General features: G+C 34.3%; 6 protein-coding genes across 12 annotated transcripts; 4 read left to right on the top strand and 2 right to left on the bottom strand.

Moving 5' to 3' along the window:
- Positions 1 to 563: 563 nt before the first annotated feature.
- HDG9 (homeodomain GLABROUS 9) lies at positions 564 to 5,062 on the top strand (the record flags this gene model as incomplete). The annotated part of the gene is made up of 10 exons (NM_121738.2): positions 564 to 691; positions 782 to 899; positions 1,098 to 1,289; positions 2,058 to 2,558; positions 2,673 to 2,771; positions 2,858 to 3,067; positions 3,359 to 3,545; positions 3,723 to 3,991; positions 4,097 to 4,186; positions 4,459 to 5,062. The coding sequence occupies 10 exons, from the start codon at positions 564 to 566 to the stop codon at positions 4,819 to 4,821; spliced, it is 2,157 nt and encodes a 718-aa protein (NP_197234.1). The 3' UTR covers positions 4,822 to 5,062.
- Positions 5,063 to 7,207: 2,145 nt separating this feature from the next.
- On the top strand, positions 7,208 to 11,723 carry UGP2 (UDP-glucose pyrophosphorylase 2). 6 transcript variants are annotated; one of them, NM_121737.4, is made up of 19 exons: positions 7,208 to 7,423; positions 7,516 to 7,563; positions 7,865 to 7,956; positions 8,077 to 8,167; positions 8,589 to 8,649; positions 8,722 to 8,799; positions 8,886 to 8,936; positions 9,042 to 9,115; positions 9,224 to 9,296; positions 9,414 to 9,471; positions 9,590 to 9,702; positions 9,913 to 9,945; positions 10,150 to 10,202; positions 10,290 to 10,365; positions 10,443 to 10,499; positions 10,585 to 10,668; positions 10,761 to 10,859; positions 10,955 to 11,131; positions 11,220 to 11,723. In NM_121737.4, exons 1-19 carry the CDS (start codon positions 7,356 to 7,358, stop codon positions 11,244 to 11,246), a joined length of 1,413 nt encoding a protein of 470 aa, NP_197233.1. In that variant the 5' UTR covers positions 7,208 to 7,355; the 3' UTR covers positions 11,247 to 11,723. The 6 variants fall into 6 exon arrangements, with proteins under 6 accessions (NP_197233.1, NP_001330921.1, NP_001330920.1 ...); NM_001343492.1 differs by lacking the exons at positions 7,208 to 7,423; positions 7,516 to 7,563; positions 7,865 to 7,956 and having other exon boundaries at positions 8,144 to 8,167; positions 8,330 to 8,649; positions 11,220 to 11,554; NM_001343491.1 differs by lacking the exons at positions 7,208 to 7,423; positions 7,516 to 7,563; positions 7,865 to 7,956 and having other exon boundaries at positions 8,145 to 8,463; positions 11,220 to 11,554.
- Positions 11,724 to 15,208: 3,485 nt separating this feature from the next.
- Positions 15,209 to 17,976, top strand: RVE1 (Homeodomain-like superfamily protein). Of its 2 annotated transcripts, NM_121736.3 has the most exons (6): positions 15,209 to 15,798; positions 16,211 to 16,309; positions 16,391 to 16,502; positions 16,589 to 16,650; positions 16,813 to 17,127; positions 17,224 to 17,975. In NM_121736.3, exons 1-6 carry the CDS (start codon positions 15,766 to 15,768, stop codon positions 17,764 to 17,766), a joined length of 1,164 nt encoding a protein of 387 aa, NP_568344.2. In that variant the 5' UTR covers positions 15,209 to 15,765; the 3' UTR covers positions 17,767 to 17,975. The 2 variants fall into 2 exon arrangements, with proteins under 2 accessions (NP_568344.2, NP_001332234.1); NM_001343488.1 differs by having other exon boundaries at positions 15,281 to 15,798; positions 16,391 to 16,650; positions 17,224 to 17,976.
- Positions 15,277 to 15,501, bottom strand: AT5G17305 (uncharacterized protein; the record flags this gene model as incomplete). Its single annotated transcript, NM_001343489.1, has 1 exon — positions 15,277 to 15,501. The coding sequence occupies one exon, from the start codon at positions 15,499 to 15,501 to the stop codon at positions 15,277 to 15,279; it is 225 nt and encodes a 74-aa protein (NP_001332235.1).
- A 277-nt stretch (positions 17,977 to 18,253) lies between the features above and the next one.
- Positions 18,254 to 22,066, top strand: APG5 (autophagy protein Apg5 family). Its single transcript, NM_121735.5, has 8 exons — positions 18,254 to 18,484; positions 18,739 to 18,863; positions 18,956 to 19,022; positions 19,273 to 19,362; positions 19,767 to 19,854; positions 20,076 to 20,219; positions 20,505 to 20,636; positions 20,779 to 22,066. Exons 1-8 carry the CDS (start codon positions 18,380 to 18,382, stop codon positions 21,039 to 21,041), a joined length of 1,014 nt encoding a protein of 337 aa, NP_197231.1. The 5' UTR covers positions 18,254 to 18,379; the 3' UTR covers positions 21,042 to 22,066.
- On the bottom strand, positions 21,306 to 21,902 carry AT5G17280 (oxidoreductase-like protein, amino-terminal protein). Its single transcript, NM_121734.3, has one exon. It carries the CDS (start codon positions 21,844 to 21,846, stop codon positions 21,439 to 21,441), a length of 408 nt encoding a protein of 135 aa, NP_197230.1. The 5' UTR covers positions 21,847 to 21,902; the 3' UTR covers positions 21,306 to 21,438.
- Positions 22,067 to 22,305: the final 239 nt, after the last annotated feature.

The raw sequence follows: 22,305 nt of genomic DNA, 5'->3' as shown, positions 1-22,305 counted from the left end.
TTGATAAAATGACACCACAATAAATTTAGATTAAAGTTTATCAAGTAATTAGAAAAGGAACATAAATTATTCAACAGAAACATTGAATGTCAATATTTTATATCCTTACTGGGTATTTAATATATTTTCAATCAAAAGGAAAATAAGTTTTTCTATCATATTTTGGATTTACAACCATTGTAGTTTTTGGTAAAGCGTGAAATAACGATGTATATAAATCAAAATTTAAAATAAAATATAAACATTTCTCCTTTTTACTAAAATAATATAAAATAGAAATGATAAATTACCTTTAAAAGTAACGTTCCCAAAAGGTTGAAAATCTGTAAATGAGATTTTTTTCATAAATGTGTTTTGTTTTATTTTATTTTGAGGCTTGTCCTACTTGTTCTATTTCCTAATTAAAATTGAAGAAAATGAAATAAATCTTTAATATGATGACCCAAAACAATCTTTTATACATTATTTACCTAATATAGTTTTCTATTATTTTTTATATAAATATATAGCGATTAGATTGTTCATATCTTCTGTATATCATCTTTCATTTGGATTTAGAAAATATGGATTTTACTCGCGATGACAACTCAAGTGATGAACGGGAAAATGATGTAGACGCCAACACCAACAACCGTCACGAGAAGAAGGGTTACCATCGCCACACTAATGAACAAATTCATAGGCTTGAAACGTAAGATCTTAATCTAATCTAATTAATTTATATTACTTTTTAAAAAGTTGGCTTCGTAATTCGTTGTTAATATTTTTTAATCGATTGAAGGTATTTCAAGGAATGTCCTCATCCAGACGAATTTCAGCGACGTCTGTTGGGTGAAGAACTGAATCTGAAACCAAAACAAATCAAATTTTGGTTTCAAAACAAAAGAACTCAAGCTAAGGTAATTCTTTTTGTCTTATCTATTGTTTGTTTTATACTATTGTATATCATAAAAAATGATTTAATTTAGTTAAACCAATTAATGGTTATATACTAGTCATTATTATTGTTCATCTTCATTATTGATTTTTTTTGTCTACCACAGTAGAATTAACACGACAATTCTGTTTTAAAAACCAAAATTGATTTATTTTTCTAGAGTCACAATGAAAAAGCAGACAATGCAGCGCTTAGGGCAGAAAATATTAAGATTAGACGTGAGAACGAATCAATGGAAGATGCACTGAATAATGTGGTTTGCCCTCCATGTGGTGGTCGTGGTCCTGGGAGAGAAGACCAACTTCGACATCTCCAAAAACTCCGTGCACAAAACGCTTATCTCAAAGATGAGGTATAATTTCGCAAGTATTTATATAAAAAATAAATTATATTTCGCGTAATCAGTATTTATTTTTACTATCTCATATGTTGCAAAATGAAATTCTAATTTCTAAAGTTGATGACCTTTTTTTTATCCTAGTAATGTTTTGAAAATATTCATGATTTGCACGCCTCAGTTTTGTGATTATGCGTTTATATGAACAATAATATGATTTGTTACTTTTCTGGTTTTACCTATTATTCAGTTCATTTTTGCGTGCAATTTATTTTTAAATACTAAAATAGTCTGATTTTTCATGACTTATATACTTAAAAAAATACTTATAATTATTAATTAAGTATGAATGTAAAAGTTTGTATACATTTAAGTAAAAAAATATTTTGGCTGTTCAAAATTTTAACGCAACATTTTTTTTGTTGTTTTGGTATTCCAAAACATTAATTAAGTAATCAAATTATTTGTAGTTTTTTTACTTAATTATTAATCAAATATTTAAAACGAAACTGTTGATAAGGTGCATGAGTATTAGTGTATTACATCTCTATATAACTATTAGATTTAGGTGTACTTAGTATTCATCTAATTCATTCATTTGACAGAAATAATTAATATTTCACTGAATTTTGATGAGTTGGCACTCTATTGGAGAGTGATTTTCTTGGCATCATATGTGATGTGACTATATGAGATTTTAATTTTTTAAACTAGAAATCGTCTCTACATTGGAAAAAATATAATCACTCATATAGTTTTTATTGATCAAAATATGAATTTCAGTATGAAAGAGTCTCAAACTACCTAAAACAGTACGGAGGTCACTCAATGCATAACGTCGAGGCCACACCCTATCTCCATGGTCCATCAAACCATGCATCAACGTCCAAGAACCGTCCAGCATTGTACGGAACCTCTTCTAACCGTCTCCCCGAGCCTTCAAGCATATTTAGAGGACCATACACTCGTGGAAACATGAACACCACCGCACCGCCTCAGCCGCGAAAGCCGCTGGAAATGCAGAATTTCCAACCACTATCTCAACTGGAGAAAATTGCAATGTTGGAAGCAGCGGAAAAAGCGGTGTCAGAGGTTTTGAGCCTCATTCAAATGGATGATACAATGTGGAAAAAGTCGTCTATTGATGATAGGCTCGTCATTGATCCAGGGCTCTATGAGAAATATTTTACTAAGACTAACACAAATGGTCGTCCTGAGTCTTCTAAAGATGTCGTGGTGGTTCAAATGGATGCTGGAAACTTGATCGACATCTTCTTAACTGCGGTACGTACTAAGCTGACATCAACAAATGAATGATCAAATATCGTAATACCTTTTTCTATTAAACTTATACGTACATACATGTTTTCTCAAAGCTACATTTACAATATAATGCAGGAGAAATGGGCGAGGCTTTTTCCAACAATTGTGAACGAAGCTAAAACGATTCACGTCTTGGATTCCGTTGACCATCGAGGAAAAACTTTCTCAAGAGTGGTATGAATCTTTACAATATTTTAAAATTTTATTTGTTAAGACTTATGAGCATTTGGTGAAAACAAATTGGATGATAAATAAAACAGATTTATGAGCAACTGCACATACTGTCACCATTGGTGCCACCGAGGGAATTTATGATCCTAAGGACTTGCCAACAAATTGAAGACAATGTCTGGATGATTGCTGATGTGTCGTGTCATCTCCCAAACATTGAGTTTGATCTTTCGTTTCCCATTTGCACCAAACGTCCCTCAGGTGTGCTCATTCAAGCCTTGCCCCACGGCTTCTCTAAGGTCTCTCTTCTCTTTAAAATCCCTTTTTATTATATATGTAAATCTATTGTGTTTTAATATATAGTTTACAAACACACACACACACACATTTTTCTTTCTAACTATTCCCATTGATGTTGATCAACATTTTCATCTAGACATCTACAATTAATAGACTCTTACCTTTATTTCTCAAATTAAACTTCTGTTCTTCTCCATTTCATTAGTGTATATATAGAGAGCTTCAATAACTTTTTAGAGAATATGTGTTATTGAAAGCAAAACCAGAAAATAACAAAAACAAATGGGCAGGTGACGTGGATAGAGCATGTGGTAGTGAATGATAATAGAGTGCGGCCACATAAGCTTTACAGAGACCTCTTATACGGCGGCTTTGGCTACGGAGCTCGACGTTGGACCGTTACTCTTGAGAGGACGTGTGAGAGGCTGATTTTCTCCACCTCCGTCCCTGCCTTGCCCAACAATGACAATCCCGGAGGTACTTAATTACATCTACACCTACCTATATTATATCGTACATTAATATACAAAGTAACTTTTTTTTTGTGCAACTTAAAATGTGTTAAAAATGCGGATTTAATATTGACAACAAGTGATAGTTTCAAAACTTTTGGTATATATGAATAATTTAAAATGTTGTGATTTTTTTTTGTAGTTGTGCAAACAATACGAGGCAGAAATAGCGTAATGCATTTGGGAGAAAGAATGTTGAGGAACTTTGCATGGATGATGAAAATGGTTAACAAACTCGACTTCTCGCCACAGTCTGAAACTAACAACAGCGGAATTAGGATTGGGGTGCGGATAAACAATGAGGCGGGTCAACCGCCCGGTCTCATTGTCTGTGCTGGTTCATCTTTATCCCTCCCTCTCCCTCCTGTCCAAGTGTACGATTTCCTTAAGAATCTGGAGGTTCGTCACCAGGTAAGAATAAATGGCTTCATTCACTGCACAAGTCCAACTTATTAATCAGCTTCTTTTTTACTTTTTGGTAATTAACAAGATTTTTAATGTTTGTATGCAAAAAAGTGGGACGTTCTGTGCCATGGGAATCCAGCGACTGAGGCTGCTCGTTTCGTCACCGGATCAAACCCAAGGAACACTGTGTCTTTTCTCGAGGTATATATATTACTCTTACTGAAAAAACTAATGATTTTTATAGGATAGAAAACTTTATATTTAGCATAGCTAGCATTTAAATAGAGATGTGATAAAAGAGCAAAAGTTCCATAGAACCGGTCAACTTTGTTCGTTTTTGTTTTATAGATCCGGTCATCAAATCTTGAATAAATCGGAAAGTTATTCACATCTATATTAATAAATTCTATTACAATTTCAATAACTTTGGCATTAACTATATGATTGGTTTTTTTTTTTGTTTTCTTATATAGCCTTCAATTAGGGATATTAATACTAAGCTAATGATACTCCAAGATAGCTTCAAAGATGCATTGGGAGGAATGGTGGCCTACGCTCCAATGGATCTAAACACCGCCTGCGCTGCCATTTCAGGCGATATCGATCCTACCACCATTCCAATCCTCCCTTCCGGTTTTATGATCTCCCGTGACGGCCGTCCTTCCGAGGGCGAAGCCGAGGGTGGCAGCTATACACTCCTCACCGTGGCTTTCCAGATCCTTGTCTCCGGTCCGAGTTACTCTCCTGATACCAACCTGGAAGTTTCTGCCACCACAGTCAATACCTTGATTAGCTCCACCGTTCAAAGGATCAAAGCCATGCTCAAGTGCGAATGATGGTCAGTGAGAGTCGTTTGATGAAGTTACCAGTTCCCAACTCTCAACTCTTTGGTTTTTTATCTTTCTTTCTTTTTCAAATAAGTGAGAAGAGCTTTCTCCGTTTGATTCTCTAAGGAGAGTCCTAGTACTTTTCCATATTTTTCGTTGGTTTTAAAACTTATTCCAATAAATTTCTAAGGTAAGGGCCTTAGCTGAACAATATTTATGTTGTTGCCTTTTGGCATGTTTGTTTTCTGACATTGGTGTTGGATTTATAAGATATTATTGCTTAATTTCTGTTTTTATATAATATTTTTGATATTTTCTGTTTTATGAAATTGATCTAGTTAGAGAATAAATGTAGCTTTCATGCATGTTTGTAAGTGATACATCAAAATATCTTGAGATAAGTTGCCAACTAGACACTTTTATCACAAATAATTTGTAAACTAGATAGTTTTTTTAGATATTAGAGGAATAGGTACTTTTCTCTTCTTCTCTAATAGAGCTCCTCTCTAATATAGAGATTTTGGTAATAGACAAATATATCCTTTTGTTGTTTTGTTATGTAAACATATAAAAACAAAAGACATATGAGTGTGATATTAAATGGGCTAGCCCAATAATTTTTTTATCTTCTAATTACTAATATATTTCTTAATTTAAAAAATACACATCAATAAAATTCTTTCAATCACTTTATACATTTTAAAATACTAATCTTTTTAAGTATTTTAAAGATTTTAATTTTGTTATATTTTGCGGATATGTATTATTTTTAACATTTTACTATACTAACATTTTCAATTTTTAATACATATTAAAATACTAATTTTGTTATATTTAGCTAAAATAAGTTTACTAAAATACTAAAATTTTATTTTTATTATATTTTGCGGGTATGTAATATTAGTTTTAAAATACTAACATCATTAATATTTTTATATATTTTGAAATACTAAATTTTATACATCTCTAAAGATTTTAATTTTATTATATTTTACGGTTACGTAATATTCTATCTTGTTTTATCTGAATTCGATGGTGTACAAAATAATATTAAAAATAGTGTACAACAATAATTTTAAAGATAAAACAACGATAGTGTACATAAAATAATAAAATAGTAGATGACGCCATTTATAACTCTTTAGATCGTCTATCGTACACCTTCAAAAATATTGTACACCGAATCTATGAGATAGAGAATTATTTGGTGTACTTGAAAGTTTATGAGATAGTGTACAGACATCAGTGTACAAAATGATGTACACTAGTATATTGAAGTAATAGGTTATATATTCAAAAATATTATACACCATATCTATAAAATAGAGAATTATTTGGTGTATTTGAAGGTTTATGAGATAGTGTACAAATTCAGTGTACGAAATGATGTACACCAGTAAATTGAAATAATGGTTTATATATTTCCTATTAGTATACCCCAAATGTTGTACGTTATGTCTACCAATCTCACAAGCTATCATTTAAAATTGTGTACATCATTCTGTCATTATTCTCGTATATCATAATATTGTACACCAACATGTACACCATTAAATTTAATTATATTAAATCATTTAAAAATTGTGTACACCATCCCGTCACCAATATCATGATTTTAATGGTACACCATTCCGTATTCATTTAAAAATTGTGTACACCATAGAATTTTCCTAAATTTCGTTTTAATCGACAAAAATGATATAATGTTAAGTTTAACCGTCTGAAGAAATAGATTGAAAAACGAAAACGATTGGAATTTTTTTTGGGCCAAATAACATAAGTCAAATTAATTAGGCTATGAAAATAGTATTTGACCCATTATCTCTAAAAGATTTGGGCCTACACCAAAAGTTCTTTCTTACAAAACAAAAGGGTACAATTGTATTTAACATTTATTTTGTTTTTTTAGTTATGTACCTTCTATCTCACATATTTTCTATCCCACAAAAGAAAAAAAAATACCTATTTCTCTAATATCTAAAAGAACTACCTACTTCTCAAATAACTTTTGAAAAAGTGTCTAGTTTGCCAATAAACCCAAATATCTTTTCTCGCACGAGAAAACTGCACCATCGAAAATGGATAGCTAAGCTTACCTACAAGACGTGGTACTCGTTTTTCCACCATCATATGATGATATAATAACTGGACTAGGGTGTCTTCGATCGGTTATGTTGAAATTGTAGTTAAAACTGGTTTTTAGCGGGTATACAATTCGGGTTTTTATCGGTTTAGTTTAAATTCAGTTTACATTTTTCATTAGAAAAATCGATTCACATGGTTAAAATACTAAACCGAACGGTACAGTAGTAAAGTTTGCATGCGATTGCGCGAGAGGGTGTGACAGATATCTGAATTTTCTTTCAATTGGTAAAGAGAAGACAACGGACATATTTTTGGTAACCATCCATTTGTCACCACTAACTTTCTTCCACTATAAATACCCCACCGCTTTAACTCTAGAACACTCTCCATTTTTCAATATTGCTCAAATCTCAATCTTTCTCTCCTGCGTTTTAATTTCTCTCGGATTGAAATCATCCATGGCTGCCACCGCAACCGAGAAGCTCCCTCAGCTCAAATCCGCCGTCGATGGACTTACTGAGATGAGGTTTTACGCTCTCTCGATTAGCTTTCGTCTCAGATTCTGGATCTGGTAAATCTTATTCATCGTTTAGACTGATTTGTTTCCTTCTGTTTCAGCGAGAATGAGAAGAGTGGATTCATCAACCTCGTTTCACGTTACCTCAGGTTCGTACGTCCGCTTCGGATGTGTATTGATCGAATTTTGACTGCTGTTATCTTGAATCTCAAATAATTTCTGGCCTTTAAAGTTTTTTCGTGTGCTCTTAGTTTGTCATAGATTTTCTGAATTTGAGTTTTGAGTTTACCAGTTAGTGTTTGTTTGCTCTGTTCTTGGACCTTGTTCTGAGTTTTGAAACGATCTACTAATGACTGATAATCGGATCTGTTGTCAGATCTAGAAAATTAGGTTGTTTACATTTAGATGACCAATTAGTTCTAAATTCTGTAATGTTTTGTGAATTTGAAGTGGTGAAGCCCAGCACATTGAATGGAGCAAGATCCAGACACCTACTGATGAAATTGTTGTTCCTTATGATAAAATGGCTAACGTCTCTGAAGGTAATTTTATTTTTCTGAATGATACAAATCTGTTATTTCTCTGTATGCTAGTTTTACATTGGATCATTTTCTACATACCATTAAAGAATTATTATTTTGTTCTGTTTTATCGTATTGAAGATGCTTCCGAGACCAAATATCTGTTGGACAAGCTTGTTGTGCTGAAGCTTAATGGAGGTTTGGGAACCACAATGGGATGCACTGGTCCAAAGTAAGCCCTCTAATCTTGTGTTACTATCAGTAGTATCCAATTCAGTTTTCGTTTATTCTTGCTTAGGAGTTAGTTTCTCTAGTCTCTTTGAGATGGCAAAGTTGATGTTTAAATTCTGAGTATCTTTCCTCAGCCTGAAGATCTATCTTTCTTGGTCTATAGGATTTATTGACAGCGGTAGCAGACTTAATGTCCTAGTAATAAACCATTATCTGTTAGCATTGACAATGGCAGGGGTGTGGTAGTAGTTTCGACTTCAGGGGTAATAGAACTTACATTTCATGTTCACAGCTTGGGTTAGTATGTTCACCATCTTCGATTGCATGTAAATCTTCTAGAGGTTTCTGTATCACGTTTCCCTGATGCGTTATGCGGTATATTCTTTCTTCAGGTTTCATTTTCTTTTCCTGTTTTTGTGCAGATCGGTTATTGAAGTTCGTGATGGTTTGACATTTCTTGACCTGATTGTTATCCAGATTGAGGTTCTTCGTTTTTCATTTATTTTGTTATAATCTTAATGCCTTCACATAACCTCACATAGCACTTTCCAACAGAATCTCAACAACAAGTATAACTGCAAGGTTCCTTTGGTTCTTATGAACTCATTCAATACACATGATGACACACAAAAGGTACGTCTATTTCACTGAGGATCACATCTTTTTTGTACTACATGTATCTTATACTTTTAGGCTTACTGATTTTTGTCTTTGTTCAGATTGTGGAAAAATACACCAAGTCAAATGTTGATATTCACACTTTTAATCAGGTATTTCATGGCAATGCCATAACAAGTTAAGAAATTAAAAGCTCATTTATTTGGACGATCCAGAGTAGAGCAAGTATGGAACTAATCATATTGACTTTTATGTAGAGCAAGTATCCTCGTGTTGTTGCTGATGAGTTTGTGCCGTGGCCAAGCAAAGGAAAGACTGACAAGGATGGATGGTATGGTTTCCAGTCAAAGTGCATTTACATTGAGATTCCATTTGCATTTGTACATCCTTCTGTGTTATCTATCAGATTGCACCACTTATAAAAGATGAATTTGTGAAGGTATCCTCCCGGTCACGGTGATGTATTCCCATCTCTCATGAACAGTGGCAAGCTTGATGCGTTCTTATCACAGGTTCTTTCTTTGATGTAACCTATTAATGTTTTCTTGTCTCCAGAATGTATCGTTCATGTTTGTGTCTTTCAACGTTTGCCATTTTAATTCTGATTCTGAGTTTCTCACACTATTCAGGGTAAGGAGTATGTGTTCATCGCCAACTCAGACAACTTGGGCGCAATCGTTGACTTAAGTATATATCCTTCTTAGTTATCTTTTCTCTTTTATTACTTTTGCTTTAGTTGCAATCAGGATAATAACATTCAATCAGAGACTAATTTTTTTCTGCCCTTCACTCCATGCTGTTTCAGAAATCTTGAAGCACCTGATCCAGAACAAAAATGAGTACTGTATGGAGGTTACACCCAAAACACTAGCTGATGTAAAGGGAGGAACTCTCATTTCTTACGAAGGAAAAGTACAGGTAAACTTGGTGTTATTACATGTTAAAGATTGTCTGTGCATTCTGCAATGTCTCTTCTTATTATACGTGTCCTAATTAAATATGTGGAGATATATATTATTGTCTCTTTGCAACTCCTGATTTTCTCACTTTTTCGTTTTTCTTATGATATTGAAGAATGTAAGCAGTCTTATTGACCTCTAAATTTACTTCCTCTGTTGTGTATCTCAGCTTTTGGAGATTGCTCAGGTTCCTGATGAACATGTAAGTCCACACCTCTTCTTTTTCTTTTTTCTTTTTTAGTCTCTATTTAGATTTCTTTTGTCTTGAGCTTGTTTGTAATTCTTCTAGCTGTTAGTCACTCTTTGCTCTGTTTCAGTAGCTCTCTTTGCTCCTTGCATGAAACAAAATTACTTAACTCTATCTACTACGTGTCGCTAAGCGTTACATTGCTTGTCTTTCTCGTAGGTAAATGAATTCAAATCAATTGAGAAATTCAAGATTTTCAACACCAACAACCTGTAAGTAGTAGCTGTAGCTCTCTAGTCCCCAAAACATGGAAGCTTACAAATTTATATGCGGACACTCAACTGTTTAATTTTTTACAGATGGGTGAACTTGAAAGCCATCAAAAAGCTTGTGGAAGCTGATGCACTTAAAATGGAGATCATCCCAAACCCGAAGGTACTAGATCTACAATCATACCACAAGACGTAGTTAGTCTATTGCAGTTCTGCATAATTAGTCTTAACTCTTCTCAGGAAGTTGACGGAGTCAAAGTTCTTCAGCTGGAAACTGCAGCTGGTGCTGCGATAAGGGTATGCATTTCGCTCTATCTTTAATTAACGCAGTTTTAAAGAAACACACAGTTAACTGCCTTTATTGTTTGCCCATTTGAAACAGTTTTTTGATAATGCAATTGGTGTGAATGTACCTCGGTCACGGTTCTTGCCAGTGAAGGCAACTTCAGACTTGCTTCTTGTTCAAGTAAGCCAAACACACTCCTTCCCCCCTGCAAAACCCCATATATCCATTAAATGATCAACAAAGAGTTAACAATTTTCAATCATTTTTCACAGTCGGATCTGTACACACTCGTAGATGGCTTTGTCACAAGAAACAAAGCTAGAACAAACCCCACAAACCCAGCGATCGAGTTGGGACCCGAATTCAAAAAGGTAAAATAACTCTAGTGGTCTCTCTGAAAGATAGTATCTCACTCTAATTGCTTCTTGTTTTCTTTTTGTTCGTTTATATTTTGGTAATTATACAGGTAGCGAGTTTCCTTAGCCGGTTCAAGTCCATCCCGAGTATAGTTGAGCTCGATAGTCTTAAGGTCTCAGGTGATGTTTGGTTTGGCTCCGGCGTTGTTCTCAAGGGCAAAGTGACAGTAAAGGCAAACGCCGGGACTAAACTTGAAATCCCTGACAATGCCGTGCTCGAGAATAAGGTAACTAACGTGTTTTAGGCACAAATTTATTCCAGGAGAGATATTGTAGAAATGCGCTAGACTCAGCTTTTGCTTTTTGTTCTTACAGGACATCAACGGTCCAGAGGATCTGTGAAAAAACTTAAAAGACTTACTTTGATGCGTCTTCTTCTGTTTTTCACTTCTCTTGTAAATGAGAGCACTTTTGATATGAAACCTCTTTCATGTGAAAAGACACAAGAATAACGAGAGTTGAATATGTTTTTGGCAGTTTAATTTAATCCCTCCAAAGTACGTTTTCAAATTTACTATTTCCTTTTTTTCTCTACATTGATTTTTTTTTTTTTGAATTGATGAGAAGTTTTTCATGCCTTTTTGGATAATGGTGAAATGAACTCTTTTCGTCCGCATGTAGAATTTTATTGAATATTATTATTTTAAAATTAGCTATTGGTCTTAAGCTCATCACATCATAGATGAAAAGATGGGTTGTGTTGATGTTATCTGTTGCTTGTGATCACAATTTCTCTGTGGCTTTTCCTTTATTTTTTACTCCAAGTAGTAACCACAAAAATTTAATATAGATAAATATCTAAAGATGTACTTGGTTGGAATGTTATATAGATATCAATGATGATCAATATGTACTAGTGATCAATATCATATGTTTTTGTGTTCCAACCACTTGTTTCATTCAATAGTACTTGTACCATATTGCGCCAATTGTCCCAAATGGTTTGACCACTTGTACAACTCAAAATCCAAAAAGATAAGAAAATATGAAGATAATCATGAATGAGACATAATTAATACGGTTGGTCCATGAATAGGATCACCGGTCTGGCTTTTTTGTACACCACATATCTTTTCAATCTCTTTTGTTAGATAGAACCATTCACACTGATTTTCACAAAGTCAGAGAGAGACCTTTATCTCAAAAGAATATCTGCTTCTTCATTTATTTTGTTATCCCGTTTGGCTATAAAGCGGCAAAAACATGTTGGCGAGAAATATGAACCACATAACATACGTAGAAGCTTATAGAAAGGGATTATCTATCCAAACTATATATGTAGACCCACCCATCAATTCTTTTTCTCTTCACTAAAATAATTGATTCGTAAAATCTCTTATCTTTTTCCTACTCATGCCAAAGTCACATTTCGAATGAATTTGTACTAACATGGCTACATGTGAAATTTTGCAATTCTAATTAGGTTGAATTGGCCAACAGATTTGAGTTATAGGAAAACAATAGTATTTTGTGGTTATTTAAAAATGATCAACACTTTCAAAAATATTACAACCGTGATATATATTTGTTTAATTTCTTCTATTTTATTTATTTATTTATTTATTTGAATGTTCTCAATCCAAAAAAATAGGTTACATCGATATCACAATATTTGTATACTTATCTTAATGTAAATCTATTTGCAATACATGATTAATATAACATGTCTTGTAAATGTCTACAACATTGAAGTTACATTTGAGAATGAATGAATAACATGTGTTTACAAAATTGAAATTACATAGACAGCTTCATTTAAAAACAAAAATCTTATTTATAATAAACCAAATCTTTTTGTTTCTTCTCAAATAATAAGAAAACATTTTGGCAAAAAAAAACTATATATAATTACATGTATATAATTGAGATTATATAAACTTTGGCTTAAAAATAAATGGATGGTGGTGAAGAAAAGGGAAAATATCACAATGGTTGTCACGTGTCACTTCACACAATCCAGTAGACCAGTACCTAACATCCAGCACCACCAAGCCTAACCATAAACTCCTCAAATGACCTAAAAGGTTTTTTTAACACTTCGTTTCGACACCTGAATTGTTATCTGTTATTTTATCTTTTTCACGTCTTACGCCTCCTAAATCCTAATCGCTTAAATATTTTTTGAACATGTTCTCATCTGTTTTTAAAAAATTTGGATTTTCTTTTCACTAATGATTGTTACATTAGATAAATGTGATTTCCACTACAGGTTTGGATTTTATTGCATTAGAAAATATGGTAATAACAAATATTTTTATAAGAGATGACAAAAACAAATACTCTAAGTAGACAACAGCCACACACCAACCACTTTCTGATATTTGAAACCCTAAGTAAAGAACGAGAAGGAATTCTTGTGGCTGAGAAATTTTGTTGTATTATCAGTGAACGTGAATAAAATGAATAAGAAACAAATAAAAAGAAAACTAGTGGCTAGAACCCTCCTTCTCGTCATTCCACATGTCAAGTTTCTGTAGAACAGACGGCTAAAATAAGAATCAGTGACATGGAGAAAAGTGCACTGACATTCACTAATTATTAGTATTAGTACTATATTATAAATTAAAGTGTAATTACTTTCACTTCCACCGAGGATGACTTTTACAATTTGAGGAGTATATTAAATTATGTGCTTAACAATGATTTCAATAAAATATCTACACATTTGTGAAAATTGATGACGACCTGGACGATGGATAATCATATTAATTCGAGAAAGTTGAAACTAATTATAAATATCATAGATAGATTCGTATCTGTATATATTATATTATATGGTATGTATACGTAGACTTACGTTATGGATAGACCCCCACCATGTTTTTATATAGAGGCAGAAGATATTTAACTTATGGTTTTCGTTTTTTCGTAAAATATGAAACAAAGACAACGACAAAACGAAAAAGAACCAAAAATAGTATCTCATTCTACTTTCACTTGATTTTGGAATTTCATTTATTTAGATTGTGATTCAAAACCATTTCAACTATGTAAAATTCTGTGCAATATTTTTCCCAACTAAACATATAAGTTTGACATGAAAAAGAATATAGGAAAATTTAGAGGTCCAAATTTTATATGTATATCGGAATCATGGTAGGATACGTTATCAATTGCATTTGTATGAGGCTTGCTATTGCTAGTATAGAAGCATCATCAACAAATCTTAATATCAGTCCAAATTTGAATAACCCATTTTGTGGATCTCATTTCATAAAATAAACCATTTTAGTGTCCTGCAAAAATGTGTTTAGACAGAAATCTTTTTTAAAATCTGAATTTAGATATTATGATGGTTATAATTTATATATAAATTTACTATCAAATATTGTGTTCATATATGGAAGAATGGAGAAAAAAGAGTAGAACCCCACAAAATAAAAAATGGATAGACTATGTTTTCTAAGATTGGACAAAGTGTATAATAAAATCTTCTGATCTGGTCCAAAAATAAAATGTTAAGAGTTTTCGAATTCGAATAATTTGATTTTGATTAAGATATCCACTTCGGATATGTTTTCATATGTAGCTTTTTAAAATACCCTAATAAATATTTTCATAAAGAGTTTATGTAAATAAATCAAAATATATTTTTAACTTTTTATTTATTATAGTTTTATATATTACTGTTTTAATTATTTTGAAGTATTTTTGATAGATATGGATTTGGATGGTTCCGCAAACAAATCCTATGGATCCGGATCCAAAGAACCAATCATAAATTTTGGAATATGTCCACCCATATATGGATCAATAGAGATATAGTTAAGAAAAGAAAATGAATTTATCCCGCAAATTTACATTTTTATCTCATGTAGTGGAACCAATGAAAAGCGAGTAAGCTAAGAAGTCATACTCTCGAGAGTACGCCTTTCCATATTTTCCTTTAAAAGTATCTTCTGGTGGCTCACATTTCTCCGTCCAGCAAAATCTTTTTTGTTACATAAATATTATATTTCCTGATATTTTATATTAAAAGATTATCCAATTGAAATGATGTCAAAAAAGGAAAGGAAAAGTAGGGGAATTAAATAAATACATACAGTGATAATCGAAGTACCAAATCTAACTGTTTTAAAACAAGTAGATTCATTTTAAAAAATTAAATATTTGATTTTTCAAAGAGATAAATGAATAAATCTAGTACAAATTTTGTTGCAAAAAAAGAAGATGAAGAATATGAGAAAGAGCGACACGTGGCAAAGATGGACATTGAACGTGAGCCACAAGATTTTCCATCTGTTTCTCGAGCGTTCCATGGAAAACCAATAAGAATTATTATTTTTATTTTTTAAAAATTGGGAAAAAGCGCACATAGCAGAAGCTGACGTGGCATCACCCTCCTTTTTGTCTTCCCTATTTTCTCACCCCCCTAATTCCCTTCTTCCTCCTTCACAGACCCCAAACTCTTCTCTTCTTCTTCTTTCTCTCTGTTTTCTTCTTCTTCCGCCGAATCAGAAAGCTTGTCTTTTTCTTTACTCCGGCTACCAAAACTTCTCGGAGTTTCTCTGAGAGTTTCATTTCCGACCTTCTTCTTATCCTTATTTGCGGCAAGATTTCCAGCGAGAGTTTTTTTCTCTTTTCCTTTATCGAACATAAGAAATCTCTGGTTTGCTGGAAGTTTTTTTTCCGGAAGGTGGAAGCTTAGATTGGTTCTGATTTCAGAAGCAAATCGTTTGTTGTTGCCTAAGTAAACCGAATCAATTTATGGGATCTATAGAAACAGACGGAGAACAGAGGAAATTAAGCTGATTTTTTCAAGTCTAGATTCGCGAATTTATCTTGGTGTTTCCTTTTCTGTGTTCCACACCTTTCGAGTTTTTTTTTGTTTTCCTCCGCCGAGATCTTAATCCGGGAAGTTATGGCGTCGTCTCCGTTGACTGCAAATGTTCAGGTCTGGTCTCAAAATTTGATTTTTATCCACTTTTTTTGTTTTGTTTCTGCTTTATTCAGGTCTGGTCTCAAATGAATCTATGAGTTTAAAATACTGTATACGGACATTTAAGTAATAAAGCTTAGAGTTAAAGCAAGTTCGTTGCAATTCATTTGCAGACTCTTGTTTCTTTTGAGCTATAAGTTCTCTCTAGATTTGTGTGTTGCAACTACATTCATTTGAATCCTTGAGATGGAATCGACTGTGTTGGAATTTTGTGATTAGGATATGTAAATCGAGTTTAATTAGTTGGACTTTGTGAATGAATGTTCATTGAGAAACTGAAGAAGAAAGTAAATAATCCAATGCCACTTTGTGTCATAGTCCTTAAAATGATGTTTCCTAAAGTCGTTTTGCTTGATGATGGCTTTAGGGTACCAACGCTTCTTTGAGGAATAGAGATGAAGAAACTGCAGACAAGCAGATACAATTCAATGACCAAAGTTTTGGGGGAAATGACTATGCACCCAAGGTTTGTTTCTTTTAACATCAAATGTCAAATATTGTTATGTAAAGTGAAGATCTGTGGCTCAGTTCATCTTTTCTTACTTAGGTACGGAAGCCATACACGATAACAAAAGAGAGAGAGAGATGGACAGATGAAGAGCACAAGAAGTTTGTTGAAGCCTTGAAATTATACGGGCGAGCTTGGAGACGAATAGAAGGTAAATTAATGATTTAGTAATATCTCTTGCTACTGAGTTATGGCCTTACCTGGACCCTCAAAAATATATGTTTGTTTCACTAACAGAACATGTGGGCTCAAAGACCGCAGTTCAGATTCGAAGCCATGCTCAGAAGTTTTTCTCTAAGGTTTATACACTTATTTGCTATTATATCTTTACCCTTGTTCAAAGAAAGTATCAGTCTAATCTCTGTAGCAAACCTAAGTTCTGCATAAATAAGGAATCATTATACATACATTGTTTGGAGACTTGTGTTCTGACTTGGCTTTGTTCTGTTGTATTCACACAGGTTGCTCGAGAAGCAACTGGAGGTGATGGGAGCTCAGTAGAGCCGATTGTAATACCTCCTCCTCGTCCCAAGAGAAAGCCAGCGCATCCGTACCCTCGTAAGTTTGGGAACGAGGCAGATCAAACAAGTAGATCGGTTTCTCCCTCAGAACGTGATACTCAATCTCCAACCTCTGTGTTGTCCACTGTTGGATCAGAAGCATTGTGTTCCCTTGATTCGAGTTCACCCAATCGAAGCTTGTCCCCAGTTTCTTCTGCATCACCACCAGCTGCTCTTACAACCACTGCAAATGCACCTGAAGAGCTTGAGACTCTGGTACTTGACATAAACAAAACCGAATTTATACTTAACAGCAATACCTGCTGTTAGATGCTTAATGCTTAATATTCTTGGTTTAATCAATTTGTACAGAAGCTGGAGTTGTTTCCTAGTGAGAGACTCTTAAACAGGGAGAGCTCGATCAAGGAACCAACGAAGCAAAGTCTTAAACTCTTTGGGAAGACAGTTTTGGTATCTGATTCAGGCATGTCCTCTTCTCTAACAACTTCAACATATTGTAAATCCCCAATTCAGCCATTACCACGGAAACTCTCATCATCCAAGACACTACCCATAATAAGAAACTCACAAGAAGAACTCTTGAGCTGCTGGATACAAGTCCCTCTTAAGCAAGAAGATGTGGAAAATAGATGTTTGGATTCAGGAAAGGCTGTCCAAAACGAAGGATCATCGACTGGATCAAACACTGGTTCGGTGGATGATACGGGACACACGGAAAAGACCACAGAACCCGAAACAATGCTATGTCAATGGGAGTTTAAACCAAGTGAGAGGTCTGCATTTTCTGAGCTCAGAAGAACAAACTCCGAGTCAAATTCAAGAGGATTTGGTCCATACAAGAAGAGAAAGATGGTAACAGAAGAAGAAGAGCATGAGATTCATCTCCACTTATAACACATTTTCTTACGTACCCTAAAGAAGAGACTTTAAATTTACTATTCATTCGACTTTCTAAGTTTTCATCAATGTAATTTTTGTTGTTGTTTCATTGTTTTCTCTTGAGGTGTTTGTTCTCTAGGCTAAAATTTTCTGCAAAAGTTTGTAACTGTAAAACTCGTGTACAATTTATACAGTTAAATCTAATGATTATGAGATCTTTCTTAATTGATGGTTCAACAAAAGCAAGTTTCAGGTGTCTCTCTTCAATATCTCCGATTAAATTAGGTTTGGTAAAGAGTTTGCTTTGAAATGAAGGCAAAGAAGAAAAACAGTGAGGTTACCACCAACTGAACAAGTGTGTGTTCAAAGTTCAAACCCAACAAATAACCGAACCGATTCGGAAACCAACTCTAACCTGAAATTTTGATAGAATTTGACCAGACCAAATTAGACCGGTTAACACCCTTTCACGTTAGCCACCAACAGATTAAGCAGTGTCTAACGTACGCCTTATTAATACCACATAAAGACGCAAGAGAAGATGACGTCATACAGAAACAGCGTCGTTTTGAAAGCTGAGTTTTTTTTGTGAAGCGAGCGAGCGTGAGAAGGTGTGACGGGGAAGAGAATGGCGAAGGAAGCGGTCAAGTATGTATGGGAAGGAGCAATTCCTCTGCAGATTCATCTCCACAAATCCGACGTCGCTTCTCACCCTGCTCCTCCTCCTGCTCTTGTAAATCACCTTTCTTCTCCAAGCTTTTTTTCTCATGTCTGGTTTTCAAATCGGTGGTGCAAATCTGTGGTCTTTGGTGTTGGATCATGATCGATTTCGGGTTTTAGGGGTTTCGTTTCCATTTCGTATTGAATCATACGATTTTTGACCATCAAATTGATTGAAACGAGGAAGAATTTAGACGAAATTTGTGTAACTGGGTCGAGATAAGATCATACTTCTGAATTTGCTATTTGTTTGGCACGCATTATCAGGTGTTAGCACCAAGAATAGGATATTTGCCTCTGTTGATTCCTCTTATAAAGCCTTATTTCAAGGATTCACTTCCTCCTGGTGAAGATTCAATTTGGTTTGATTACAAAGGATTTCCTCTAAAATGGTACGCCATTGTTTCATCTCTTAGTATAATGGGAGTAAGTGTTTGTTTTTTGTGATATGTTATGTGAGAGTGTGAATCTTCTTTGGTTGCAGGTATATACCAACAGGTGTTCTTTTCGATCTCCTTTGTGCAGAACCCGAAAGACCATGGAATCTCACGGTAATTTTTCAGATTGAACTTTGTATTAGGATCTTAAGTAAGCCTGAGGGAAAAATATTCTTGTAATCTAAGCTTAAGTGGACAATGTTAATGATCCACTATGTCATTCTCTTATTCTTGTAAGCTGACACTCGTAAGTATGTTATTAACAAGATCTTTCACCAGTGTCCCTCTTGACTAGCTAATTGCACAAAGCTTACCTCCTTATATCTTTGCATTTCTTGAGCTTTTCTGAAAATTTTGCTTGCAGATACACTTTAGAGGATATCCTTGCAACATACTGATACCATGTGAAGGAGAAGATTCTGTAAAATGGAACTTTGTTAATTCTTTGAAAGAGGTTAGTGAAAATTTCTTCAAAGTTTATGACTTTCTTATCATTTTAAGTGAAAGTCTATGTTCAAATTATTTTCGAATAGACTATAAATACTGTTCTATTGGATTTCACATCGTAGAACAGTGAAATATTTGTTACCTTTGGGAGTGTTTCTCTTTTGTTATAAGAGTGGTTTTCTTCAACATATTGATGATGTATTGTCTATATAGGTGTAGCTGCGTATATCCGCAAATAGTATTGTTAGTAATTTGTTAGTTTTGCTGCAATTGGTTTGCCATTATCTAACGTAATACATAGGCTTCTCTTGTGTTATATTTTTACAATGCTCCATGCCCCAAGTAAAGAAAAAGGATAAATGATAAGACGTTTTGACATATGTGAGATACTGTTATCCGCTTATCCTGCAGGCACAATATATCATCAATGGAAATTGCAAGAATGTTATGAACATGTCTCAGAGTGATCAAGAGGATCTATGGACCTCTGTCATGAACGGTACGAGTGGACGATGTTAGGCATATCAATTACTAGCAGTCACAAATCCCTTATCCTTTTTGTTACACCACTTCTTCTGGTCGTAACTCTAGTTGCCACTCGATGTAGGTGTAGTTTTTGCGTTCAGCATTGCCAATGTCACTATTTGCATCAACCATGGTATAACCGTTGGATATCCATGACTGATTTAGTAACGAGTTTGAAAACTGATGGTTTGGCAGGTGATCTTGATGCCTATACAAGATTATCACCCAAGCTTAAAATGGGAACAGTCGAAGATGAGTTTTCAAGGAAAACAAGTTTGTCATCTCCACAATCTCAACAAGTTGTGCCTGAGACGGAGGTGGCTGGACAAGTTAAGACAGGTTTGCCAACTATATACTCAGCTGAGACAGTTACACCTTGTCAAATTTTCCCATATTTGGAAAAGTAGTATCACAAGATGGGACTGGTATATTTTTATGCAGAGGACCTAGTAAAAACACTGCTTGTAAGTAGTAGTTTTCCCTTTTCTGATAAATCCTATAAACAGCAACAACTTAACAGGAAAAGAATAATGACTTTTCACAAATTGTTGCATCTATTGCAGTGATGGCAAACATGATACAAAGTACTAGCGTCCTGATTTAATGTAAAATCCTTTTTTTCAGCAAGAATTCCTGTTCGGTTGTATGTTCGAAGTCTAAATAAAGATTTCGAGAATCTTGAAGATGTACCGGAGATCGATACCTGGGATGACATCTCGTACCTTAATCGCCCTGTTGAGTTCCTCAAAGAAGAAGGTAAGAATTTCATCTTAATGATCCACATTGTTGTTATTACCTTGTTCATTGAAAAGAACCCAAAGGTGTTATGTAGAGTGAATCCAACTGTTGTTGAGTCTCTCTTTGTGTGAGATAACTGATTTCTTCCATCATCTAACAGGGAAATGCTTTACGTTACGTGACGCCATTAAAAGTCTCCTCCCTGAGTTTATGGGAGACAGAGCGCAAACGAGTGGTGAAGAAAGAAGCATAGATGATACAGAAGAAGCAGATGGGTCGAGGGAGATGGGTGAAATCAAATTGGTAAGGATACAAGGGATAGAAATGAAGCTAGAGATACCGTTTTCGTGGGTGGTAAATAACTTGATGAACCCAGAATTCTATCTCCATATCTCTGTCCTTGTGAAAGCTCCTCAAAGGTGAAGTGTAAGGTTCTCTGCAGTTACAATCCATCTGTGAATTGAATCAAATTGCTTTCTCGTTCCATCTTACAAATCCGAAAGAATCAATGATTTGTTGTATACAGCTACTTCTTCTATTTCTGATAGAAGCAAGAACACAGAATACAGAAAAGAAAGTAGAAATATTTTGATTGACTCGTTAGCTCTTTTACATTTGTTACTTGACGGTTTCCTCTCTGAGCAAATTTGATTGAAATCAATTTATGGTCGATATAATAATCACTACTTTCTTCTATTCACAAGTAAATCAGCTCAAGTTCATAGAGAGATCCAAAATGTTGTTCAACAAAAGCACTGTATCATCAAATCGACAAAGACAAATGTTTAATTTCTCCATTAACAATGCGAGGAAAAATCAGTCAAATTGATTTAGTTTCTCCAGAAAGCTGCTTGTTGTAATCTTCGAGCTCATCGTAATAAACATCCCAAACGCATCGGACGCAACCGCTACCGCAACAATCGCCAGGCTCTGGTTTCTCTGGCGGTGGAGGAACCGAAACTCCCACCTCCTTCTTATCTTCTGTCTCCTTCTTGTTTGTCTCCTCCTTGGAAGCTTCTACAAGATTCTTGCTCTCGGTCGTCGCCATGGTCACCGGAGATTTGAGCTGTTGTTCTGGAGATACGGAAGTGATTGAATAATTGGAGAAAGATCGTTTGAGAGGGAGATGTCGCGTCAAACCAAATCTCATGCTCAAAAGCACATCGTGAAGGCTAGAACCCGGTGATGTAACGATCGAGATTCGAGGAAGAAGAGACACAACAACCATACGCACAGATCAAAAAGATTTGTTCTCTTCTTTTTTTTTCTATTTCCTTTTTTCGTGTCAGAATTGATTTCTTTATGACCTGTCATCCTATAGTTGGCAAAAAAAGCCGCCAATCATAAACGGCACGCATATTTATCTTCTAAACGTTAAAACGGCACGACATCTTTTTTGAACACAAGAACCAACAACTTCTTGATCTTCAGCTGCGCCATGATTTTGAGATTCTCAACTCTTTTTAACAATAAGGATTACAGATTTAACAGACATGAAACAAGGAGATGCTGTATAAGATTGAGGTGTGATTATCTTCTATAATCACACAAGCTTGCACAAATCTCTTAGAAATTTGATTTTCTTTTTCTCTAACTTTTCCAAATTTACTTGGACATTGTGTTCCTGAACATGAGTATAATTTTTACTTTCGCTTACTTGGACCATAATTAAGGTCTATTTTTGCAT

The sequence above is a fragment of the Arabidopsis thaliana genome, chromosome 5 (assembly GCF_000001735.4).
Source record: "Arabidopsis thaliana chromosome 5, partial sequence".
Classification (NCBI taxonomy): domain Eukaryota; kingdom Viridiplantae; phylum Streptophyta; class Magnoliopsida; order Brassicales; family Brassicaceae; genus Arabidopsis; species Arabidopsis thaliana.
This window is presented reverse-complemented; position numbering and strand designations above follow the sequence as displayed.

What these genes read in the sequence shown, in the direction of transcription:
- UGP2 (NM_121737.4), top strand. Translation starts at nt 7,356, where the DNA reads ATGGCTGCCACCGCAACCGAGAAGCTCCCTCAGCTCAAATCCGCCGTC. An exon ending in ATGGGATGCACTGGTCCAAA is followed by an intron (nt 8,168 to 8,588) that starts GTAAGCCCTCTA and finishes GTTTTTGTGCAG; the next exon opens with ATCGGTTATTGAAGTTCGTG. An exon ending in CAGACTTGCTTCTTGTTCAA is followed by an intron (nt 10,669 to 10,760) that starts GTAAGCCAAACA and finishes CATTTTTCACAG; the next exon opens with TCGGATCTGTACACACTCGT.
- APG5 (NM_121735.5), top strand. Translation starts at nt 18,380, where the DNA reads ATGGCGAAGGAAGCGGTCAAGTATGTATGGGAAGGAGCAATTCCTCTG. An exon ending in CTGCTCCTCCTCCTGCTCTT is followed by an intron (nt 18,485 to 18,738) that starts GTAAATCACCTT and finishes ACGCATTATCAG; the next exon opens with GTGTTAGCACCAAGAATAGG. An exon ending in AAAGACCATGGAATCTCACG is followed by an intron (nt 19,023 to 19,272) that starts GTAATTTTTCAG and finishes TTTTGCTTGCAG; the next exon opens with ATACACTTTAGAGGATATCC.
- RVE1 (NM_121736.3), top strand. Translation starts at nt 15,766, where the DNA reads ATGGCGTCGTCTCCGTTGACTGCAAATGTTCAG. An exon ending in CGTTGACTGCAAATGTTCAG is followed by an intron (nt 15,799 to 16,210) that starts GTCTGGTCTCAA and finishes TGATGGCTTTAG; the next exon opens with GGTACCAACGCTTCTTTGAG. An exon ending in CTGAAGAGCTTGAGACTCTG is followed by an intron (nt 17,128 to 17,223) that starts GTACTTGACATA and finishes CAATTTGTACAG; the next exon opens with AAGCTGGAGTTGTTTCCTAG.
- AT5G17280 (NM_121734.3), bottom strand. Translation starts at nt 21,846, where the DNA reads ATGGTTGTTGTGTCTCTTCTTCCTCGAATCTCGATCGTTACATCACCG.